The sequence below is a fragment of the Lissotriton helveticus genome, chromosome 5_1 (assembly GCF_964261635.1).
Source record: "Lissotriton helveticus chromosome 5_1, aLisHel1.1, whole genome shotgun sequence".
Taxonomy (NCBI): domain Eukaryota; kingdom Metazoa; phylum Chordata; class Amphibia; order Caudata; family Salamandridae; genus Lissotriton; species Lissotriton helveticus.
This window is the reverse complement of record NC_136065.1, coordinates 1,289,850,090-1,289,876,545: the sequence shown is the minus strand read 5'-3', so window position 1 is coordinate 1,289,876,545 and position 26,456 is coordinate 1,289,850,090. Positions and strand designations below refer to the sequence as shown.

At 42.2% G+C, this 26,456-nt stretch overlaps 1 protein-coding gene across 1 annotated transcript in view; it reads right to left on the bottom strand.

The window, feature by feature from the left end:
- The window catches only part of PPFIA4 (PPFI scaffold protein A4), a 1,997,086-nt gene that overhangs the window by 15,697 nt on the left and 1,954,933 nt on the right, over positions 1 to 26,456 (bottom strand). The window contains exon 30 of the mRNA XM_078644121.1: positions 16,751 to 16,926. Within this exon, the coding sequence (XP_078500247.1) occupies positions 16,751 to 16,926 (176 nt within the window). The remainder of the gene's footprint in view (positions 1 to 16,750; positions 16,927 to 26,456) is intronic.

Below are 26,456 nucleotides of genomic sequence, written 5' to 3'. Positions count from 1 at the left end.
ATATTGCCAATAGCAGCCTTTATCCTGGCAGTAGGATCCGTATTAGGGGACAGTATGCTTTTCTGTCACTTAATTGCTTGAGTCATTCGCGCTAGTGTCTTGAAGAACAATTGCAACGCCCTTATCGGCTGGTTTAATTGTAAGGCCTTCATTAGATGTTAAATTCCTAAGTGCCTGTTGTACTGCTTTTGGGAAATTGCAGAAGGCATCTTTGTTCTGTGAGAAAAGTATGTTCATATCCTTTTCTATTGCTTGCTCAAATGCTAGCACTTGCGCTGGCATTGCATGAGTAGGTGGATTAAAGGTAGATTGTTTTTTCAGTCCTGCGTTGGTATCTCTAGGATCAGCCTCTTCTATAGGTTTTTTAGAAAAGAAAAAACGTAATCTCACTTTCCGAAGGAACTTCGCCATTTCCATCTGTGTGTTGAAGGGGTCACCTTTATGAGTTAGTATGAAACCAAGACCTCTGTTTAAGGCTTCTTCTTCTACTGGAATGAGTATGTGTGAACTCAAATTCATCACAAGCCTGTCTCAGAGCTGGTTCCTGCTTGTTCCTGTGTCTTCTTCTTGCTCGTGTTGCTCCTCAGGTTCCTCGTGGATGATGGTGGGGGTTCCAATGCACTTGGGCCTGTTGGTTTCTTCTTCATCCCCTGGAGCGTCCCCGGCCAAAACCTAAAAAAGGCTGGTTCGTGAAACCACCCGGGAACTTTGGTGGAGGAAAAGGTCCCATCAGTTGTGGTAAACTGGGTCCACCAAACTGCCATGGGTTAGGGGGCCACCACTGTTGATATTGATTCTGATGGTTCCCTCTCCATTTCTGTTAGTAATTGCCTCTTCCTCGTCCTCTTTGTGGAAGAACACTTCTAGTTGAAGGGTCAGAGTCACGTGGCGAAGTGTGGCTCAATGGTTAGAGCGGCAGACCCTGATGCAGAGGTCTAGCCCGGGACCAGGGTTCAATTCCCCGCCTCGGCGGGTCTTGAGCTCAAAAATTCCACGGACCTGATAATTCTCGCCTCGGTGCCTATTCCAATCATGGAGTCCCTCTCTCCAACTCTCGGCAATAGCTTGCTTAATCTCCACAACGGCCCCCACAATGCCAAGGATGCCTGGCCTCCACCTTGGGGGTGCCCAGGAGTGGACACCTCACAGGGAAAGCCAGGATGGGTTCCACAGCGGTATTCGTACAAGCGTCTTGAGACCCTTGCGGGTGAGTAGTGCGCTATACAAGTATCAATTTACAATTTACTTGAATTATCATCCGAACTTTCTGTTGAATTCGGGTGGTACGAATGAATCACTAGTATATGGATAGATGTTTTCATGTGAGAATTTGGTTAAATCCTTCCTGAATTTCTCTATCTTAGTGAATAAATTGGAGTCTTTAAACTCTTTATTATTCTTGTTGGTCTCATATTGATTCTTTTTAAATGAGGCACTTGAAATAGTAGTCTTTATTTGAGATTCTAAAATCTGTATCTCGATAAGGATTGTGTCGGCTACTCTTTTGGCAGTTTTGATTATTAAAATTAACCAATCCCTCATGCACCGCCATGCTATGAGGGACCAATCTTTAAGAAATTCTTTGTCTTTTAAGAATAATCTGGGTGTAGTCGTCACTATAAGCCCCGTAGGTGCACAGTTTCCCTTTAAATATTCGGCCATGATAGCGCGGTGTACGGCTGTTCGTGAATGAGACTTCTTGAGGCCAAGAACTTTGCCCCACTCGTCTTCATTGGAACTAATGATGAGGGGCACAGTATCTAGAATGCTGGGATGGTTTGCTAGTATGAGTTGTAAGTCATCATCATCAAAGGCTAAGCCTCGATTTTCTGCCGTGGTCAAATAATGGCAGGGTGTGATTACCTGGCCTGCAATGAAATGATCAATAGGGAGAGAGGAAAGCTAAATCCCAAAGATGCACAAACCAAAAAATTAGCTTGACCTGCCTTATTTTGGGGTCAAAAAATAGAAAACGAATTTAAGTAGTTCAAGATCTCTTCTCTCTCAAACCCATTTACAAAGTTCTTTACAGTAAATTACTTTGACCGGAACACGTTTAAGTAATCTACTTGGCAATTTATGAGTTCCATCCAAGCCATAACGTGTTCCACTGAAGGAATTCTGTATTTAATTACGCAATATTCATCTAAAACTACAAGTCCCATGAACAACTACACATGGCGTATAATCGCGAGATCACGGACGCGACTTTCACGAATCGGTGTTCGGGTGCATTATGACTCGCCTTCATTGTAACTTATCAGACTATGAGTGGTCTTTTTAACAAAATTACACCGATACGTCAGAATCACTAAAGAGACTGTCTGGTACAAATTTCATACTCAGGGTCTACACAAAGTTAGAATCGAGAATCACGTGTTGCTGTTACGTGACACACCGATGCCCTATCAGCGCGCTGGGTAAATAAATATGGCCGTGATTGTTTGTTTGGTACCTCCCCAAGTCGGCTCAGATGCCGGCGAGAAGTACCGACGGACAGGTAAGAGCTTTGTTTCTCTGCCCATCTTCCTTCGCAAAACTCACTAACTAGACACGCTGTTTTTAGGCGCGATCTTGGCACTCTCTGTTAGTCACATTAAAATGTCAAGACCTGCTGACTAAGTCTTTTCATGGGCATGTTGATGCTTACGACTCAGGCATCACCGGATGTTGTGGGGGGTCGCTATCACATCTAATTGTATGGCACAGTACCAGTAAAGGGTGGAAATACTATTCCTTTTTACACATGAACGACCATTATGCGATCTTATGTACTACGATCAGTTTGTGAGCATAATGATAGTATGATATGAACATTGACAGTATCAGATTACGGCATCAGATACAATATGATCAAAGACTTTACTGTTCCACTTTGCTTAGTCTAACAGTAAATACACGAGATCGGATTCCTAAATATGACACTTTGAGACAAAGTTATAGAGATTGAATGAGAGGTTTTCCCAGAATGCACAACACTACAGTTGGAGAAGGAACAATGAACACCGTTTTCTGTGCCTTTTTTCCCCCTGTTTTTTAGAGCGGTGCTTCCTCACCCTAAACCGCTGCCAGGTGAGGTGAGGCTCATTTCTCCTGCACAATAGGTAAGCAGGGGGTGTATTACCATATAAATAATAAGATTATACATGATGTGACGACAAATAAATATATATGTACCTGAGCAGTATGCCATAGAGATTAACTTTTTATGTAACATCAGGAGGTTGACACATTTGGACACCTGATTATATGCGTATGCCTTAGTGATGCTAGTGACAATTGTGTAACAAATGTTTTTTCCTTCCCAGTGACTAATCAGTCCATGCGCAGGAAAAACACAATAGACAACTAGGATTCCAGGTGACAACGTTCCTTTTTTCTCTCTTTTCGCCATTTATTCACATTTGCACATTGCAGTAGCACTTATTTACCAAGGTCCTGAGGAAGGCAAGGACTACTAGGTCCATTATATTGCTGAAACATGTCGACCTACAAACTAACTGGGTGGATATTTGTTTAAAAGTTTGTTGCTCTGATTTTTAATATTCGAGGATTGAGTAAAAATAATAAAGAATGTGTTACACATTCACCCAATTTTAACTCACTTTCTTTCACATTCACCTGCACTGCAATTCTGTCACCCACCAATTTAGACTACCAATTAACATCAGTAGGACCGCACAGTGAGTAATATTTGGATGGAGGACATTCTATCTAGTCCTCATTTCATCATTTATTTCTCACAGATGGGAAGGTCCAGAAGGTGTCCCAAATGATGAAGGGCGGTACCGTGGGGTGACTGATGGGTATCCTTACCTTTTAGGATCACTTCAGGATTGGTTACACTCTTTTTCTTTATCCTGTTCTGGTGTTTACATTGCATCGTGTAAGGCATAAGGTTTTCTTTGATTAGACCCATAGACATTCTTTTTGTGATACAAGTGCTTTTTGGGGAGCCATGGGATTTTCAAACTGTGTATCCCTACAATGCCCTTATCAATGAAACACCAGTGTTTTTCTGTTAATAGTCCATTCCATTCAACCATATATCTGACCTGAGTGCCTAAGTAATATTGAGTAAGACTGGGAATGCCAAGGCCTCCATCCGCCATGGAGAGGTATGTGCACATTCTAGCCATGCAGGATTTCTCTCTGTCCCATAAGTAGGATTCCACCATGTCCTGGAGTTTACCCAGCAGTTGCAGGTGGGTTTAGAGGGCGCATTTGCACAATATAGAGTATCCAAGGTAATAGCATTCATTTCACTGAAGCTATCCTACCCAGCCAAGAATGACCTCTGGCCTTCAAGTCCCGTAAATCCTTGCAGGTCGTGGCCCGCTGTGTTGCATTGTTTAGATCGACTGTCTTGCACATGGTGGGAATAGTGTGAGGCCTAAGTAGTACAACCGTGGGTCGCCCAAGAAAGGGAAAATGGCATTCTAGGTGTGATTGGTCAGTCTATGACAGTGTCAGGTTTAGGATCTGGGTGTTTTGAATATTCACCTTGAAGCACAAGACTTTTCTGAAAGCCTTGAGTTCAGTCATGAGAGGTGGGAGGGAAGACAGGGGGAGTCAGGGTTATCATGATGCCTTTGGCATACAGAGCTATTTTATGTTCTGAAAGTCAAAGACAACACCCCAGATCAATGTATGTAGGAGTTGCCTCTCTGCTAACAGCTCCATATGTAACGTACAGAAGAGGCAGGATAAAGGGCAGCCTTGTCAAGTGCCTCTGGCAATTGAGAACGAGTGGGAGGTGAGGCAGTTAACCCTCACCCGGATGTAGGGTTGGTATATCCACTTCGTACCCATCTCAGGAATCTGTCCCCAAGCCCCACGCTTTCCGTTACCAGCCTAAGGAATAGTCAGTCCACTCAGTCAAAAAACTTCTCTGCATCAATAGATAAAAGCAGCACCGAGGTGCAGGAGCAGGCGGACTTAGAAGCTACAAGTATTGCAGTGAACAGTTTGGCATCCACATTTAACAGAGAGCTGGGTCTGTATGAAGAGCATAGCTTTGGGTTTTTCCTGGGTTTGGGAATGATGGTGATCACCACCTCCCTCATCGTAGCGTGGAGAATTCTGGTCTCTGCAAATGAGTTGAATAGGCATGCCAGGATGGGGTGAGCTCGGGCCCGGAGAGCTTATAGATGCCCTATGTAAAGGCATGGTTCCCAGAACTGTAATGGTTTGTAATCTAATCTGGATATGGCGATTAGCACTCATCCTCACAGATATCCTCACGGATGTTGGTCTCCTGGGAGAGTGCATACCATTCAGTGAGTCGGATAGATGGTGTGGAGGAAAGGAACCCATTTATCACTAATCGGTCAGCTTCTTCTGCTGTATATAGAATGGCATAGAAGTTCTCAAAAGCATGGGTGATGTTAATATCACGATATGCCTCGAGGCCGCCAATCGTTTGTATCTCAGGGATTCTACTCTTTATGATTCAAGCTCTTAATTTGTTGACTAGGAAGCAACCTTAGTCACTGTGTATTCTGTGAGTGTCAGATTGCCTGTGTGTCTCCTCAAATGAACTCACCTCAGCCTTCAGTCTCGTTAGTTTATTTAATCTCTTTTTGTTTAGTCTCGTCGATATGGCTGTGAAAATTACCTGTAGAACAGCCTTCACGTTTTCCCAGAGTAGGGCTATGGGGGTGGATGGTGTTGGTTGTCATTGGCCTGGAGAAATTGCTGAATGACCTCATGGACCTCATTCTTAATATCATTGTATGTGAGGAGTTTATCGTTTAGTCAAAATCAAATCAAAATCAACTTTATTCAATTTCAGCAAAAAAAAACAACCATACATTTTATTAAAAACAACAATTCTCACCATTATAAAATCATTCTACTGTGCTCAACATTGGTGGTGTGAACTGGGATGGGGAAGATGATTGTGATGGGGGAGTTATTGGATAGTGCTGCCACTTCTTTGTCTGTTTGCTGTATAACTGCTAAGATGCTAAGATATAAGGGGAGACTAAGCAGTAGTCAATTCAGGTGCAAGTCAGGTGGGAGGCTGAGAAAATGGTTTAACCCCTAGACATGGGATGCTTGAACTGCTAAGCATTCATTATGCCTACGTCTTGCAGCCATGACAGACCAGTTTCCGTAAGGCCCCCTGTCCAGTAAGTCATGTTGGCAATTTTAAAATCGCCCCTTATCACAATATCTTTGTCCGGGGAAGACGTGACATGGGCCACAGTGGCAAGCAGGAACTGCTCTTGCTGGTCGCTGGAGCACAGTGTGGTGAACGTAAATGTATAGGCATGGAAGGAGATCCGTATTGGCAGGAGGCTGCCTGGTATGTCAGCTTGGATCTGTATGATTTGTCCATGGAACGTGCTTGCTAACAGCATCGCTATTCAAGCCTTCCTGCCAGTGGGATTGCAGTACCTTCCAATCCTTTTTGGGAGGTGGGCCTCGTGGAGCAGCACTATGTTGTGTTTGGAGGCCTTCAAGTGGACTACAAGGGGAAGGCATTTCACCGGGAAGTTAAAGCCTCTAACGTTAAGGATTAGAATCTTGACCATTTGTGTGGGATGTGGTCTCGCAGGATGGTCGGGATCGGAGGGGGCTGTACAAGCTATATGTAGTGATGGTTTGTGGGGAGCTGCTGGAGACAGGGCTGGAAGGGGAGAGTAAGGCTGAACTGGGGGGGGGGGTCAACTGGAAGATAAACTACTTAAAAGGATGAATACAATACACTTGTTCGATAACCTATGCTCACCCTCTGGTAGCTTGGCATCGAGCAGTCAGGCTTATCCTCAGGGCTCAAATCTAAAGTATTGGCCCAACCCCACCCTATCAACATACTGCGTACACCATGAAACACTCCACATTGTATGTGTAAAACACTTGTCTTTGTATTACACGCACACAGTGAAATCAAAACGAGATACACATTGTATATACACTCTACAGTTATAACCAATTGTCAAACTTCTCTATTCAAGTCAAAATGAAACACCCATTGTATATTCATTTTACAGTTATATGCAATTGTCGGACTTTCCCATTAGTAGAAAGGTCAAACACTCACAGTTATTTGACTACGCCTCATGACCCAGCCCCTCAGTCCTTCAACTCCACCAGGCCGCGATACACTTTGCCGCGGCTGGCGCCCCCTTAACTAGACAGTCAGAACCACCTAGCATGGAAAGAAATAGTTACTTACTTTTGTCCATCCGGATTAGACCTCCAGGGGCCTGATGGCACCTGCACGAGTGCAAGATTGCAATCTTTCCCATAGACAAAAGGTTGTGACCGAGGAGGCTGGCATGGTTCCAAGTCTGGAGAAATGTTTTCCCCTCAAGTGGAGGTGTGACCTGACGTAGCCCCTTGACAGTCAGCTGTAGGTGCCCACAAAGCACAATAAACCCCTCAGGCCTTGTAACGGTGCTCTCCAAAACAAACCACCTTGTGGCGTGGGTCCAGGTAGATTGAGCCAATGACTTTGGACAGAGGCTTTCATGTCAAGCACTGTCGCCCTCCCGAACTGGAGGTCGAAGACAGTCTCAGCTCCGGTTTCCCCAACAACCCTCAGACACCACACGCTCCGGAGCACAAGCAAGCATAGGTCCCCTGGTTGCAAGCAAGTGTCCCTCAGACTCTGCAAGCTTTCCCCCACACTCCACAAACTCCTCACCTCCCGGCACCTCAGGTGGCTCCTGATCTTTACATGCACACTCCTCTGCACAGCATGATTTTGATGCATGTCAGGACGGTCCTTGTCCCAACCACAATCACTTCCACCTGTCTCAGCTGCACCCTATGCAGTCCTTACAATCTCATTGAGACAGTGAGATCCTTTGTGTCATTGGAAATTCTTGGACAGGAGGCCTGATCATCAGCCCTTGGAGAGTGCTTCAAGAACCACACCATGACAGTTGACACTTAGCTGCAGGCAGGCCAGCAATGTAGAGGCAAAATCCACCAAGTGATAGTCCACTCTCTGGAGCACGACAAGCACCAGGCCACCACAAGTCGGCAGTCCCTCCTGCCATAATGATTCCTCATGTTGATGTCCAAGCATCGAACCAGAGTCGTATGGTTTCAAATCCAAATGCGCCTCTACTTTCAGAAGCCAGAGCCCCAGTAGGTATACCCACAATGGGCTTTGAAGATACAATCACTTCAAATGGCCATTGTTGAAATACACAGGCCCTCTCTAAATATTGTCCTGTCTGCCATTATACCTGGGAGACAGGAATACAGGTGCCGATTCCACCCCCACTTAACTATCCCAGAAAGGCCCCACAGAATCAAAGGTCTGCAGTTTCGCTTGAGCACCTAGTTTATGGCCTTCTATCAGGAATGCATAGATGTGGCTGTCTCCTTAGCACCCAGTTGTGAATTAGAAGACAGACTGACAGGCACACAGAGCCACGAGCATCGAAATGCCCACTTTCCCAAACATGACATTTCCATCACCGTAATGTGAACCCACTCCTATTACTGGAGAGGATTTGCCATTACGTACTCATTGATACCCAACACTATACTGTTAATGTGAAAGCAGGCCCCATCGTACCGAACACACCATGCGGTGCCATTCACGACCCTTGCGTGTAACGCGCATATGCCCAACCTCTTTCCAACACTGCACTCTGTCACCAGGGGAAACTCCGATATAGCAAGAGACATGCAGAACCTTGGCATGTAGCTTTGTAAATGCCAAGCTGTGTAACAATAACTTGTGCACACAGGACTCACCATGGAAAACCTGTGGCACAATCAATGACCTACCTCTGTGAATGGCAAACCAGGAGGCAGGCCACAGAGGAACTATCGAGGTACATGCCCTGGGTATAGGTCTTACCCCTTGACATGGGGTTTACACTTAACTCAAATCAGCCAATGATATATACACCAGTACCCAGTATGTATATGACGAGCACAGAGCTTTGGCACTGCACAGCAGTGTCAAAAATGCTCAAAGTCCTAAGGCTAGCATCCAGAGTAGGGGGAAACTGGGAAGGAGAAAAAGTAGAGGGAAATCACCCTAGAAAGGGCCATCTCCAATATCATCTATGACGGAGGGAGCAGTCAGTGGTGGGGTGTGTAGCAGCTCCTCCATCCAGGTCAGTGGTTAATTGAACTGGTGTGCCTGCAGCGTCAACTTACTTGGTTGTCCCTCAGGCTGGCCACCATGCTTGGGCCCGTTATTCCTTCAATGCTTCGGGAGGTGTTGTCTTGTGGCTTTCAATAGGGAATTAGGCCATGTCTAAGACTGGGGAGTAATAAACAACACAATTGCCAATACTGGACTTCACTCTAACCTTATTCTTACCACCTATATGAATACAACATATACTGGTTTGTTTATTATAACGTCACTATTTTATTTTGTATTTTTATTCTTTGTTTCGTCAGATTATTTTTGACTCATTTCTCAGAACCATTTTTTGTGCATATACAGAATCTACAATAAAATACAATGAACAACATTAATCAACACTCACTATACATATTTACAACTCATCCACTCCAAACTTTGGCCAACATTCATCCTTCAGTCAAAACAAAAACATACTTACAACATAAAAAATGTGGCCCTTAGCCAACAGTACAAACTAAATGAACAATTTATGAATCCTAGTTGAAATCACAGTAGGACCATGTTGCATTACAGTATTCGGAATAGAACTTAATTTTTTAGTTTCCTAACACAGTCCTTCTAATCCTTATCATAGACAAAGGGCCAGGTAAGGGTCGACGCGTTTCGAACCCCCTAATTGCGGGGTTCTCCTCAGGACCACAAAATTCTTAACTCTCGTGGAATGAGTGTCCCATGGGGGGTCATGTGGTGTAGTCACAGAATTCTAGACATAAAACACAGTTACATAGAGACATTTACTAAGGCAATCCTCATGTTTGCAAAATCCAATGTGCTTCAGAAACGGTGTGAGGCACCCACCTTAATCACGATGTATAGTGGTGAGCTCTGACTTAGATGAGGCTGAAAGCAGGTAGAAATTCCCTGTATCCAATTTGCTGTCTCCACGCCGGGTTCAATAATCAGTTTTTAGTTTTGAAACTAATGGACGATTCACGGAGAAACACGGCAGATATAATTAACGCCTAGGAAGTCTTCACCCCCGATGATTATTGAACCCGGCGTGGAGACAATAAATTGGATACCGGGAATTTCTACCTTTCTACTATTTCTGCAAACATGAGGATTGCCTTAGTAAATGTCTCTATGTAACTGTGTTTTATGTCTAGAATTCTGTGACTACACCACATGACCCCCCATGGGACACTCATTCCACGAGAGTTAAGAATTTTGTGGTCCTGAGGAGAAGAGATTGGCCCTTAGTCTCGCACTGCATTCAACATGGCTTCTTTTGTGCAGAAGAATGCAGGTTAGGATGTCTTGAGGCTGATCAGGTACGCCCTTTGTGTGCGATTGAGTAGGAGGTCCTTCCCAGCCAGTTCTGGGAGTACTTGGTAGAAGAGACGGGTTGGCCACAACCACTCAAGATCCTCATTTTGTATGCAAATTTCAGGACTGCCTTGCGGAGACTCATCTTTTCTACCTTATCCTTTCATATTATATTTCTGTAAAAGCATACTCCTAACTAGGAATACACATTGACTTTTGCATCTAATCTATAACCTGTGGTTTAGTGCTTGGCAGTGGAGCGCCTAAGTCCAATTTCTTTGATTTTAAGACATTTTCTGCTTTTGTATTTAAACGGTTTTGCAACTTATTTCCTGGAAACAAAACTGCATTCTTCACAAATAAGAGAATCAGAACCATAACATTATCAGTCCTTGGAACACCTGACTATTAGCTTAGGGAGCACAGATGTAATTAATGTTTTAAAAAAAGTTGATAAGTAATAATAGTTGATAAGTAGAAATCAGATGCCCATGGGTGTAGTGGTTATCTCACTGTAGGCAAAACCCAGACCTGAAGTCAGAAACTAAGCTGGCTTGGATGTCTTTGTCAGGTGGCCACAGAAAAGCTGACGGTATGACAGTTTCCGTGAGTCTGCACTCACCTTCTCTATCACCAGAATAATAATAGTAAGGGTAAACGTCGTTTACAACGCTGTGTTTACACCGCACGACCTTTACCACGCTGCCATTACAACGCAAGTCATTACTACGACTTGTGCTGGATGGCGCTGTTGGTTAAGGAATATTTATATTCCAACACCTTCCCTACTGTTAAGTGGACTGGTGTTGGAATATAAAATTATAAAAATCCACAATCTGCGCCCTCCAACGCAAGTCGTTGTAACGACTTGCATTGTAAAATCTGCGATGTAAAGTACCCCGATCAAAATGGTCGCGTTGTACTATCATACATCCAATAGTAAGTGGCCTGAGATATTTGCTAAGAGTTCATTTTCCTTCAGGCGAAAGAGGCAGTATGTCAAGGGTTTCTATCGTTGTTTTTTTCTGTGACTGGGTGTCCATCAGACAGCAGCACAATGGTAGAATGACTTCAAGAAAAGCAGGAAGACACATTCAAGTTTATTAATGTTTTCAACTCAAGGAGCTCCATAGCTTTAGGGTTGATCTTATTTTTAAATAATTGATCTATAGCATAGTCCTTGCACTGAGATGGCGACGTTGGAAGATGGTGGACGGAGAGGCCATGACCTAGCTTGCCACATGAGCGAATGTGACATTTCATCAGTTGAGTGAATCCCATTTTAACTATGCCTTTCATACAAACTTTGTGCAGGGGACCTTCGGGGATCATCGTTGCTCCAATGTTAAAATTCCCAGACATACACAAGTGTTTTACCATGCCCAACAGGTGCTGAGCCTAGATTCAAGTCATCTGCATGAAAGGAGTTGTGAGTCATTTTAGGACTATGTTGAAACATTGGACATATGGATGAGGAGACTGGGCCAAACATGCTTTGAAAAAGGTGTACGACATGAACTTGAGTTGAGGGCAGTTTACTTCTTTGCATGAGAGTAAGTTTGGGGATGTGACAATACACCACCCACCCACAATTATTTTTCAAGATGATAATGCAGCCGGAAGGAATGTTGAGGTGAGCTAATGACAGTAAGGCCAGCCAAGTTTCAGTGTTGATCTAAAGGTGGTAGAAGCTTAGTGTTCAATGATGATGTCAGGTGCTTTGGCTTAGAGTCTACACTGAACCTGCATATTTCCTATTTAGTCGATTTCACACAATAGGTTTCACAAATTCTGCCCAGAAACACTGGAAGCCTTGAGTTCTGGGCTAACGCTACATTTATTATATATGTTGTGTGATTCACTGAAATTATGAACTTTTTACAAGTAAAAATGAAAATAAAATAATTTAAAAGATTTTCAGCTTTTCTGTGGGTAATTGTTAATTTCGGAACCTACTGGTCCGTTTGATTTCTGGGAACCTCCCTTTCATGTTGTTGCTTATTAGGAAGCCATACGGCTCCTACTCCTGCTTTCACTAATATAGTCTTTACTCCACATATTTGACATAGGTGGAAAATCCTTTTGAATGGTCCCACTGCTTTTTCATTTTGTCTCTGAGCCAACCAACTGTTTCACCAAGGGGCCTCTGTTTCATCAACCTAATTTAGAATAACAAACTATCAGATTTTGTTAATTTAAGGTCTGTAGTGAACGTAGAAATTCTCTATTCGATAGAAAATGTAAAGAACCTTTCGGACTATTCACAAAATGCTGTTTGTATTATGTTTTGTAGTACAACAAGAGCACTACTCACTTACTCCAAAATGCTATTTACATACTTCCATGTTCAGCTGTCAGCCTTCACTTCTCTTATCCTTTCTTTTTGGAAATCTCTGCCCCAAGTGCTGAGATTTCTACAGACTTAAGCATATGTTTCTGTGGTAACTGTGGTAGGGACAGGGGGACTGGCTGTAAAATGATGAAAACATTACTAAACAGGAGGCATTTAAGATGGAGTAAGGAAGGGTTTATGGAGCAGAAAAGAGTAAGGCCATCGCTGCAAACATAATACTAAACGGGAGGCGTTTCAGATGGAGGAAGGAAGGGTTTAGGGAGCAGAAAAGAGGAAGACCATAATTATTGACAAATTGAGCTTCTAAAGTTAGACAAATCGAACTTCTAAAGTTACTAGATTTAAAAAGGACTAAAACAGTAGTAAATGTACTCCAGCTCAGCATTGGAGTTAGACCAGCACCACACATGGCCAGCCACTACTGCGACACACTCCCATAGAAACAATGGACAAATTATAGAAATGCATTGCAAAATAAAGAAGACCTTATTGCCTTTTTGAAGATCCTAACTACTAAAAATGTGTATGAAATAGTGTGTATTATATTAATTTATTTTGATAATCCAATCTTTTAATATTTTTTCAAGCAAACACTGTTGAATTTTATAGCACGGCTTAACATATTTTAAGTATACAGGTGGCATGGTGTGCAAAATAATTATGGACTGGGATGTGGTCCGAGAAATTACCACTGGCTGAGAATAATTCAAGCATCAATTCCATCCTTGTGTTGGTAGTTCAGTTTGTCTCCCTAAGTCGGAAGACTATGCCCTGACATGGGCACTGTGCACATTGTATCCCTGGAACCAAGCTGTACTCGGCTGATGAGCCCATAACTAGGGCGAAACCGGTCCTGGGTTGCTTGTGTTCAGTTCAGGGAGGACCTAGCCTGATAGTTCTGGCTGACATGTTCCAATTGGAGCAGGGTCAAGACTGATTAGCATATAGCTGGGTCCAAGCTGGGGTGGCATGGTGAGCAAAAGAACGATTGTTTTAACCCAGATCTCTTGACTGGGGATGAATGTATGATTCATTCAGCATACCGTCCATCATTTGTTTGCGTAGCATTTTTCACCCTGAGTGGGATGGGTATGCCCAGACGTGGATCCCTTGCTCAGTGGGCCATTGGATTCAAGTTAGCCTGGCTGATGAAGGGTAATACCCAGAAACCGGAACCAGGATCTTGTTTACGGTCCAGGGAGGACCTTGCTTGGCAGTTCGGTCTCGACTGTTCCCATGAGGCGCAGGGTCAAGACTGATTTGCATGTGGCTGGGTCTAAACTGGGGTAGCATGATGAGCAAAAGAACAACGGATTTAAACCAGATCTCTTGACTGGGGGTGAATGTATGATTTATTCAGCATTCCGTCCATCATTTGGTTGCATAGCACAAGATTAATTCAAGCATCACATCCATCACTTTTTTGTGAACTTCAGTTTGTCACCCTAAGTATGAATGCCCTGTTGTAGGTCTTGTGCACACTGTGCCACTGCAACCAAGCTGTTCATAAGCCCATATGATGGCAAAACCAGTCCAGGGTTGCTTGGGGCACAGGGTCAAGACTGATTTGCATATGGCTGGGTCTAAAGTGGAATGGCATGGGGAGCAGAAAAACGAAGGATTTAGGCCCGGATCTCTGAAGTGGAACTTGTCTGCTTGTACATGAAAGGAAAGGATGTGGCTGTGTGTCTTGTCGTAGGATGGTATTACAATCGCAATCAAGCAGGGCAGGAATAAGGGAACATGCTGATTGAAAATTGGGTGCACAGTTCATAGTGCACACAGTGATTAATGCATAGCTTTGTGAACTTCATTTTCTTATACATCAAAAGCCAATGAACTTTCAGGTGGGGGTGACAAAATGTATGTCCAAGTTGACCAAACCCTTGGCAGTGTTTTCATGACAGAATGGGGTACAGTCCCCTGAAGAGATGGTAGGCTGCAACATATTCGACCACACGGAGACATTCATTTTTGGAAAGCACAGGGAGATCCATTCTGGGCAATTCACTCAAAGGATGTTGAGCCCAGTTCCCCACTTCCAAAGTCGGCAGCTCTGGCCGTTAGCTACATCCTCATGACACCAGGTCTTGACAAACATTCCCGAAGAAAACTTACAGAGCTGAATATGTGTCCTACTTTTTAATCTTTTCACATTTTTAATAGTCTTATTCAATTATTGGTTGCAGAACCTCAACTGTTTAGAGTAGGGTGGGGAATTTCGGGAGAAACCCTGTTTTTTCCAATTCCATGACCATATAATCAAGGCTATAACATTATGACTGCTTTAGCGGCCGGAAACTGCCGCTAAAACGGCGATAATGGGCTTGATAATATGCCCTTGTAAATTCCCATAGAAGCCCATGTTCTGGGCTTCTATTGGAATTCTCCAAGGCAAGCCCATTATTGCCGCTTTAGCAGCAGTTTCCTGCCGCTAAAGCGGCAATAATCTTAACTCCGTTCTTGATAATATGCCCCCTAGTTCTTATATCCAGCCAAGTGAGTATGGAGGTATCAGAAAGGAGAGGAAGCATACAAACAGAACAATATATAAATACAAGTGAGATCTCTGGAGCCAAGAGAGGTAACAGGGCAACAGAGAAAGAGAACTGCAACCCTCCTCCTGCAGGATGTTATTCTAATCTCATTTATTGTTATTAAACCATCTGAATAAAAACGTAAACCACATCAACAAAGCCGCCCTTTGGAGCCTGTACTGCTGGTTGAATGGTTGACTATTAAGGCTGGTACAGAGTCAGTGATTTCAGTCTTTTTAATACACTGCTCTGCTAGGAAAACCTTCATGCAAACCCCCATGCCAGGCTGCCTCTGCAACTTTTCCCTGAGGGATGTCTTACAGCAGTGATACTCAAAGTACAGCCCGGGGGTGGCATGCAGCCCTCCTGACTCAGCACTAACATGGAAAAAAATTAAATTTACAGCAAACACTTATTTAAAGGTTAATTGTAGTTAGGGAAAGGAAGTAACTAGGCTCTTAACTTTAGAAACACCTACTAGATATACATGCTTTGCTTCCCCATCTCCCACTTTACACCCCCACCCCCACCCCACTGGCATCAGTGCGACCCTCAGTCACACCATAGACCATACTTTGCGGCCCCCGGGAAAGTGTTTTTGAGTACCCATGTCTTACAGGAACTACTTAAAAGATTACTTTGAACTGACTGAAACTCCCCTGGAAGGTCTTCACAATCTGCCAAACTCTCTCCTCGAATTTCGCAGCTTGAAAAGGCCCCTTCACCTGGGTGATATCAGGGAATGGAAAACAAAGGGTACCCAGGCACCTGCAGATGAGCATCACTTTAAAGGTTTATCTGAAACTCTAACCTAACGAGTGCGGCATTAGCAACAGAGCTAACATTTAATATTTCTGTTGTTATGAGCGGTTTGTGCTATTAGAATTATACTTTTCTAATGAAAGTTGTAGACATTTCTGCTGTGACAAGAAGCTTTTAGAGGTTAGAAGTGAATATTTCTGGTATCACGAGCGCCTCTTTAGTGCTTACAAGACTAAATAACACCTACTGTGTAACAACTGAAGTAAATGGGCCAGTAGCCATAGGAGGTTAGAAATGAAGAAAAGACGGTACTAAGGAGGAACTAACAAAGCGATTACTAAATCAGAAGCCTGCATTTACGAAGGACAAACACAGAAGCCAATGACAAATATGGGCGGGGCTTCTCCTCCATACTCTACTACAGCAGATTGCCAGAGCAGCACTTGCGCGCTGGCTCAGGCTCAACCTCAAAAACAGACGGTCTGCCAAACTCCTAACGACCTCTAACTCTAAATATGCAGTGCAACTGTAATAATTCCACATCATTCTATTTGATCACAATATTGACTTTGCTGTGTTTATGATACAGCTAAAACATATGCAAAACATATAACTAGAGCTTGCATGCGCTTAAGAATTATTTTAATCTCAAAGTTTTCGAAAATCGGAAAATCAGCAACCCCTAATTATATTAAATATTCTCACCTGAGTGTTCTGATTGGGTATTTGCAATACAAGTGCCAGACTATTGTGGTCGAAATTGTCATCCAGAGATATAAGGGCTCCATGGACACCACTCTCAACCAGGTGATTTCCATATTCTTTGAGTCCAATTGACTGAATCCACCGTATCACTTGGTCATTTGTCCAGACCAACACATCTAGTAAAAGGTGTATGAAAACAAATGTTAAATCTGCTTTGTGATCATTATTGTTGTAAAATGTGCATTTATGTATCACATTAACAAGATAATGGCCACCATGTTCTTCAGTTCATACCTTTCCAAATGTGATGTCACACCTATTGGTCATTAGAAATAAACATGAAACAAATATAATAACAAATTTAACTGTCAGGGATTTTCTAAGATACACATGATCTGTAATTTTAACTACTTTCCAGAGACGTGTGAGACGTGTGAGGTTTAAGGCGAAATGTTATATACTGGGATGTTGCGTCACCTTATTTTTTTTAAAAAGCGCACACCTCATGTACATAGGTCTTTTGCCAAACAGCAGAAAACTGGTTTGAGTATAAAATGTCTCACAGCAAGACATGTTCTGTGTGAGACAGTTCTCTGTTGATATCTGTCAAGACTTTTAAGCGGAGTGCATGCTCATATATAAAAAGATACAAGACATTGTGGAATGTGAAAGTTTGTGAATTTTACAGAACTTGAAATTATGGAATTTTACTGGTATATTTAACATTTCGACCAGGCCTCCATAGATACAAATTAGTTACTAGAAACTTTCTCCCACACAGGGAGTCACAAAACAGTACTAATGAATGAAGTAGATGTCCTCCCCATGCTGCTATGACTATTCTGTTTCAATTATACTCTCCGAAGGAGGTACCGCAGTTTTAATCTGGTCCCCCTGAGCTGATCCCGCCTGACTGAATGTAACTGATTACCCATTTGGCTGCCTGTTGAACATGTGTCACCGTACAAAGAAAACGCAGATTACATTTGTTTATTGTTCTAACAGCCTTCATGGGCCTTCCGAATCTGCCTGTACAAGTTCTACCTGTCTTGACTTTAGTGCTTATGATACACAAAACTTAAATAAAAAAATAAAATTGCCAAGCAGTTTTGCTCAACCTTGCATGCTCAATATATCATCAATCTTATAGCGCCATTCGGGAAGCTCAAGAAACTAATTCACAATCAGTTTATCATAAGTATTTGCAGTTATCAATAAAGTTAACGAGGTGTCGGAGTTATGGAACCTGAACTTACCATTCACAACATTTCGACAACTAATAAATAAAGCAGCAAAAAAGACACTCGTTAACGGAGGACAAAACTATATTCAGCAAGCGCTCTCATTCCTGGATGGTGCTGCAATCTTATACGATCTTACAACCAGTGGCTTACTTGGACATAACGTACTCCATACATTTAAAAAGGAAATTGCTAGCAATACGTCTTGGGGCACTACCGACTAATGCTGATCAACCCCTCTGGAAATATAGTGGTCCGCCGTCATGTTCATTATGTGGTGCCCCAAAGCAGGACTTTATTCACCTGATTTGTATATGTCCCATTTTTAAATTAAATCGTCTTTTATTGTTGAAAAATTATTTTAAAGATAGGGGCATACGCACCTGTAGGTCTGCTATACTAAAGTGTCTTGATCCAACTGATTCGTAACTTAATTGTAGGCTGGTAAAGTTTTTAATTTTATATGAAAAATTATTTTGAACTGGTACTTTAAATGGTATTTTACTAAAAAGAGGAAACCTCTGATATACTGTTTAATATTGTTTTATCTATTTGTAACTGGGGCTTCAGCGGACAACCAATAAGTCTAACATGTGTATACATTGGTGCTAATACAGAAAACTGGTTTGAGTATAAAATGTCTCACAGCAAGACATGTTCTGTGTGAGACAGTTCTCTGTTGATATCTGTCAAGACTTTTAAGCGGAGTGCATGCTCATATATAAAAAGATACAAGACATTGTGGAATGTGAAAGTTCGTGAATTTTACAGAACTTGAAATTATGGAATTTTACTGGTATATTTAACATTTCGACCAGGCCTCCATAGATACAAATTAGTTACTAGAAACTTTCTCCCACACAGGGAGTCACAAAACAGTACTAATGAATGAAGTAGATGTCCTCCCCATGCTGCTATGACTATTCTGTTTCAATTATACTCTCCGAAGGAGGTACCGCAGTTTTAATCTGGTCCCCCTGAGCTGATCCCGCCTGACTGAATGTAACTGATTACCCATTTGGCTGCCTGTTGAACATGTGTCACCGTACAAAGAAAACGCAGATTACATTTGTTTATTGTTCTAACAGCCTTCATGGGCCTTCCGAATCTGCCTGTACAAGTTCTACCTGTCTTGACTTTAGTGCTTATGATACACAAAACTTAAATAAAAAAATAAAATTGCCAAGCAGTTTTGCTCAACCTTGCATGCTCAATATATCATCAATCTTATAGCGCCATTCGGGAAGCTCAAGAAAATAATTCACAATCAGTTTATCATAAGTATTTGCAGTTATCAATAAAGTTAACGAGGTGTCGGAGTTATGGAACCTGAACTTACCATTCACAACATTTCGACAACTAATAAATAAAGCAGCAAAAAAGACACTCGTTAACGGAGGACAAAACTATATTCAGCAAGCGCTCTCATTCCTGGATGGTGCTGCAATCTTATACGATCTTACAACCAGTGGCTTACTTGGACATAACGTACTCCATACATTTAAAAAGGAAATTGCTAGCAATACGTCTTGGGGCACTACCGACTAATGCTGATCAACCCCTCTGGAAATATAGTGGTCCACCGTCATGTTCATTATGTGGTGCCCCAAAGCAGGACTTTATTCACCTGATTTGTATATGTCCCATTTTTAAATTAAATCGTCTTTTATTGTTGAAAAATTATTTTAAAGATAGGGGCATACGCACCTGTAGGTCTGCTATACTAAAGTGTCTTGATCCAACTGATTCGTAACTTAATTGTAAGCTGGTAAAGTTTTTAATTTTATATGAAAAATTATTTTGAACTGGTACTTTAAATGGTATTTTACTAAAAAGAGGAAACCTCTGATATACTGTTTAATATTGTTTTATCTATTTGTAACTGGGGCTTCAGCGGACAACCAATAAGTCTAACATGTGTATACATTGGTGCTAATACTGTCTTGATATGATGTTATCAAAAGCTGCAAATTTTATTAATGGTAATCAAGATTTTAACATGTACAGCATTTGTTCCTCTGCAGACTGCTTTATTTTATTGGAATTGTTATGGTTTTAATTAACTTAAACAATAAAGACTGTCTATCATCAATCTTTGGCAGAGAATGAACATCCACTGATATGTCTTTCTTGAAGCTGATGAAGACAATGAGCATGCGCAATTCATTAATCCTTTTCTTTCTAGTCCCAGCTATGGTAAATTACTAAAAAAGATAATTCTGTAGTCTCAATCATATCCACTTCATATATTTTCTTAATACCCTCTGACCGGCTATCTCTAAGATTTAAATTCAATCCTGTTAGCTTATCTTTAAGTAGTTGTACGGACTCCTTTAGCTTATTCACCTACTCACAATTGCTCAAAATCGTGTAGCATTCCTCGGTGTTCCTGAAACACTTCTTAATTAGGGGTATGATATTGCTCAGATTTACTTCCATCATTTTGAGATCCTAATTGCTTAAAGTAAAAACACATTCCATGCATTCAGGAGAAACTAGTAGCTCCCTTCTGTCCATGTACAATTGCCCGTTATGCCACACCACAATAGCCAGCCCTTTAGTAACGATATACAATTGTCCATGCATCATTTTCCCTTGGAACCACACACATGATACCTTCCATCTTTCACACAGGTGATAAATCAGGTAGTTTGACTTTTTACCCAGGCATGCCTGTGGAAATGTCATTTTAGATATAAAATTGATAGAAGCTCCAGAATATATCAGGAGCTAAAATTGAATCCCTTATACCACAGTTACAGTGATAGATTCTCGATGTCTTTATATTCTAAGCCAAATTTTCATATGTCTAATATCAATCAAAATTATTCAAACCTTTAACCATGTCTCCTTCATCGTTGACTATGTTCACTTTCGATTTCTTATTAGTGACACTGTACACCCTTGCAAATTGCACTACAACACTATAATCGCCACATTGCTTCCTGAGTGCAGTACACAATTTCGAATTTGCCATGTCACATAGCAATCCATATTCAAGCATACACTACTTCCTCCACTGCCAAATCCCCCATCCTTGATTGTGCAATTTTTGCTCATTAACATTTGGACAGCACTCACTGCGCAAATGATGACTACTTGGTCTCGCCTTGTAAATTCTGAATGTTGTTGTCAATAGCCTCCAAAAGGGATAGACTCTTGCATGCACCTTCTTGTGTTTCATCTCTTCTTCCCTTTCAGCCACTTTTTCGTGGTCTAGTCCACCATTTCTTGTCCATTCTTTTCTTAAAGAATTTGTTGATGTGGAAAACAGTGTACTACTTTGCATCAATATAAACCTTTTGTCTTTCACTATTAAGGAAACGGCCACTACAACGCGGCTGTTTCCACGAAAACCTTTACCACGCATGCATTACAACGCATGCGTTGTAACAACGAGAGGCTTTACCATGCATACCTTTACTACGAAATACGTAGTAAAGGTATGTGTGGTAAATGGGAAAAAAAGGGCGTTTGGGGGGTCGACCCCCAAAAACTAAAAAAGCGTGGGAATAAAAAGGGGGGTTGGGGGTGCCTCCCCCCTCAAAAAAAAAAAAAACTAACCTGCAGTGCCGAAGATCAAGCAATCAGCGTAGTTAGAGAGGAAATGGAATTAAACTTTCGTTTCCTCTTTACGACGTACGACTGACGTAACCAACGAAGATGGAGAGGAGACAGTTAAAAAGGTAAGGGGAAATGTAATTTTTTTTTTTTAAATGAAAGGGTTAAGGGTAGGGGTAATTATAAGGAGTTGAGGCTGGGGGCGTGTAAGGGGAGAGGTATAACCTTTAACAAAAATATGCCCTCACCATGCATAACTTAACAACGAAAAACGTTGTTAATCTATGCGTGGTAAAGGAATATTAGTGGTAAAGGTTATACGTAGAAAATGAATTCCGTTGTAACACATGCGTGGTAAAGGCATGCGTTGCAATGGAATTCGTTGTAACGACATACAACCCCACTATTAATCTGCTTAACTTAATATTTTCTAGATAACTCATCTTCAGGAAGAAACCATACTTCTCTAGACCGGGCTATGGGAGGAGCAAGTATAATGACCTTAATTGATATTTATTAATTTCCCTTCCCAATCATCATTCTGGAAATCATGTAGAATGTCTCTGGATCTGTCTCTAACACATCGTGTATTTTCCCACCTCTCGTTTATTGTGGTTGAAGTTGTTTGGGATACACAGCTGCCTGTCTGACTTTCTGATTGCTAGAACTGTTAGTAATTCCAAAGAAGCAAGCTCAAAATCTATTTTATTTTTCTGAAATTAAAAAGTTACTCAGGTTCGGTAACACCCAATCTCGTGTGGTATCGGGTTTCGTCAGGTCTACATACTCTGCAAAAACTCTCGAACACCATATAATAGAAGTTGGCACGGAAACTGGAAAATGCAAAAGACAAGTTTATTAGGACCCCATGGGGTGGTGGTACATTCCTATAGCACCCTTCGGCAATGCAAGAAGTATCACACCGAACATCGGTGCGTGACCTCTTTTATACAAGTTTAACAGTAATAAAAAGGTAGGCGGTATACATTTGAACAGTTTAAGGTACATATAAGGGCATTTTTGGAACACAGCCAGCATGTGGGAGGGGCTTGATACCCCTGGTCAGTTTGTGGAACATTCCTAAGAAGTGACCACTCGTTAGTCCAAAGATCGTGTGTACGCATGTGCGAGATTGACCATTGCTAAAAATAGCCTGTTGCTGGGCAGGGTAAAGGTTCATTGGCATGGAGGAAGGACGAAAGGGCACGCTGACCACGAGGCCGCTTGTTCATACAAAATGGAAGCCACCAAATACAAAATGGCCCCCGTATGTTTAGTCAAGTTAAGAGTAAAAGCTCGTGTAGCTGAGCTAAATGCTAACTCAGGTGCTGCCAAATTACGACAGACGGCCCTTTTAGCGTTTAGCTGAAGCTACCTCATAATGGAAGTAATCCGGATGTTCATCATCAATGTCAATCATCAGTATTTTCATTACTTCGACATTACTCATCTGTGCATTTTTAGCAATAGCTCGTTTGGATGGGATACAGGCTGTAATACATACAGAGCATAAAGTAGGGCCGCATTGGATACATAAACAACAGAAGCAGAATATCCCAATAATCACACATAGAACTGTTAACAGCTTCCAACCCCATGTACTGAGCAAAGTCCAAAACCAACCAGAGAATGTCCAAGTACCGTTGTCGGGTGAATTTCAGCAGCAATTTTGTGCAATTTGGAAATGGCATCATACACGGAAGGTGAATTATCAGGGACATCAACACAACAACTACTCCCGATAATGCGGCATGCACCCCCACGATCAGCTAATACTACGTCCAGAACCATTCGGTTCTGAAGCGTAACAATTCTCGTAATCTGGAGTTCCTCAGTTATGTTCCCTAAAGCAGAGTCAGTTTCATTAGCAACAGCTTCCACAACACGTGTTAGCCGCCTTATTTTCCTGCTGTTTAAAGCAGCACCAACAAAAGAAAACAGACCTAAATTAAAATCCACTTATTGTTGTAGTGGGGTATCAGTTTGGTCAACATCATCAAGGTCCAATTTTCTCTTAACTCTATTCAATATAAAATCGTGATACAATACAAAATCATTATGGTACATAGGCGGGGCAATAAACACAGGGGGTAGTACAAAAGATATATAGCATGTTCCTAACCATCCAAGAGGAAGACGATGATATCCTTTATTACCACAAATAAAATAAGTATTTCGTGAGGCCACAAAAGTAATACCATTTGGTGTATCAAATGTGAGAGTAGTATTGCATTAACTCCTCCCTACCGGAATCGTTCCCTTGTTTCTTATGCAAAGATCTGCTTTTGTATCAATAACCGTAATCACATGTAAACTAGACATATTTATAAGTCTTTGATTGGTGAAAATACGACGTGTAGATACATTGTCCGGTCAATATTCTTCCCACTCGAATTTAGTTCCTTCTGCTTGTGGATAACCATCTCTATCGTTGTAACAGACCTTGTTCAATCGGAAAAGTAGTCCACCTTTTGTTGGCCATCTTAAGGTAAAGAGAAGAGTGTACCAAGCATTACACGAACCATTGTGAGAAAAAGGAAGAGGAATAAGAGGAGTTCCTCCTCTCTTCTGATGTCCAGGCAACATTCCACACACCCAACAATTGGAGGTATTTGTCATATTGTGGGTATGGTGTAGAATTTGAATGAAACTGTTATTCAAGTAAGTCTGTCTATGTCTCTCTTCATGATAGGGCAAAGTAAAATGGAAATGTTCAGATGGAATTGGAGTGGTAGGCAGTAAATATTCTCGTGCAGGAAACAGTCTTTCTATAGTCCAAGCTATTACTGCTATTACCACTATAGTTGTAGCAAAAAGAACTGCACCCAAAATTCTTCTATTTCTCAGTGTCATAGGTGCCATAGTACAAAGAACAAAGTCTCAAAAACCAAACTAAAAATAAAAATATAGTGCTGAGAACCGAGGCTGCCGCCGGTTTCTTCTCCGAGATTCAAGACGGGTGTCACTACACTGGTCAGAACTGATCCCCCCCTTGATATTCCCGGCTTCCGTTTTCACAAACCTCGGAACGGTTACTAACCAGTCTCGAAAAATACAAAAAATATTATTTCCTTGGCCGTGGGTTATACTTCGCTCCACCAGAAACAGTGTGGTCCGGGAAGGCTCCCTCCGACTCGTGAGGCGTAACAGCTGGGCTCCTCTCCGCGTCCAAGATGTCTCGATAGTCAGACAACACTGTAGGGTTCACCAGATCCGGAGAGACACGTCGGCAGTGAGTTGAATGTATCCACCGCTTCTTGTTCGTGACGCGCACAGCCGTCCGCGTTGCCAGCAGCACTTGTTCAGGGCCACGCCACCTCGGCTCCAAACTGCTGGTTCTCTCGAAGACACGAACCATCACATAATCGCCAGGACGGAGATCATGAGTTTCTCCAATAGAATTGTCGGGGAGCGCTTCTCGAACCTGTTGATGAATAGAAAGTAAATCATTTGTTAATCGTGCCAAATAATCGTTCATCATTATACAAGGCACATCATGTAAAAAACGAGGCTTTGGAACTCCCCAAATATTCATGGGCCTTCCGAACACCACTTCATAGGGTGTGAGGCCAGATCGGGAATGTTGCACTGATCTAATAGACAGCAATGCCAAAGGCAAAGCGTCCGGCCATTTCAAGGACGTGGATGCCACGATCTTTGCTAGCTTCAACTTCAGAGTCGCATTGTACCTCTCTACTAGACCTGCTGACTGCGGATGGAATACAGCGTGGAACTTTTGCTTAATTCCCAATCCTTTTAGGACATACTCCACTACTTTCCCAACGAAATGAGGACCATTATCATTCCACAAAAATTTACAAACACCATAGCGCGGGAAGTACTCTTTGAGTAACACCTTAGCTGTTGTCAATGCTGTATTATCCTTCGTGGGGTAGGCCTCAATCCATTTACTGAAGGCACACACCACCACTAGGACATATTTGAGGTTATTACAGCGCTCAAGCTGGATGTAATCCATTTGCAGTACTTCGAATGGTGCAGTAGGTGGATACAACCCTCCTTTAGGAGTATAGGTCCCTTTAGCAGGATTGTACTGTAGGCATATCAGATAGGTGTGCACTACTCTCTTAGCCGTGTTGGCAATCTCAGGATGCTCCCAAACTCGAGTAAGCAATTTAGTAATTGCAAGAGCTCCAATATGTGCCAGCCCATGTGTCATTTGAACCATTGCTTGCAAATAAGCAGCAGGCAATTTCCATTTCTCCATGTCTTTGCTTCTCCAACAACCCTCATCATCCAGCACTCCCTCTGTTGCCCAGGTTGTGAGTTCTGCTTCAGATGCTGACTTCTGTATGTCTAAAATTTCTTCTCTAGCATCATGCCATCGCTCAGCTTGTGATCTCACCACATACATAGGAGAGGCGTTTTGTAACATGGCAGTCTCTCTCGCTATGCGGTCTGCAAAAGCATTTCCTTGCCCTATTTTGTCTGTCACCTTCTTGTGTGCACTACATTTGATTATCGCTACCTTCTTTGGACATATTAGTGCATTCAGGAGGTCACGTACCAACTCTCCATGCATTATGTGTGTTCCATGTGAGGTCAGAAACCCTCGTTCCTTCCAGAGTAGGCCAAAATCGTGCACTACTCCAAAAGCGTAACGGCTATCAGTATAGATATTCACACATAAACCAGAACTTAACTCACATGCTTTCGTTAAGGCTATCAGTTCAGCAGCTTGGGCCGATTTTTGCGGTATTCGTGCTGTTTCTACCACTGTTTTAAGCGTCGTGATCGCATAGGCTGCGGAAGCCGTGCCATCTGGCAGCCTCACACACGATCCATCAACCCACAGTTCCCCATCTACATCTGGAAGTGGCGTATCCTGCAAATCGATACGACCCTTTGTTTGTTCGTCAGTCAGAAAAACACAATCATGTTGT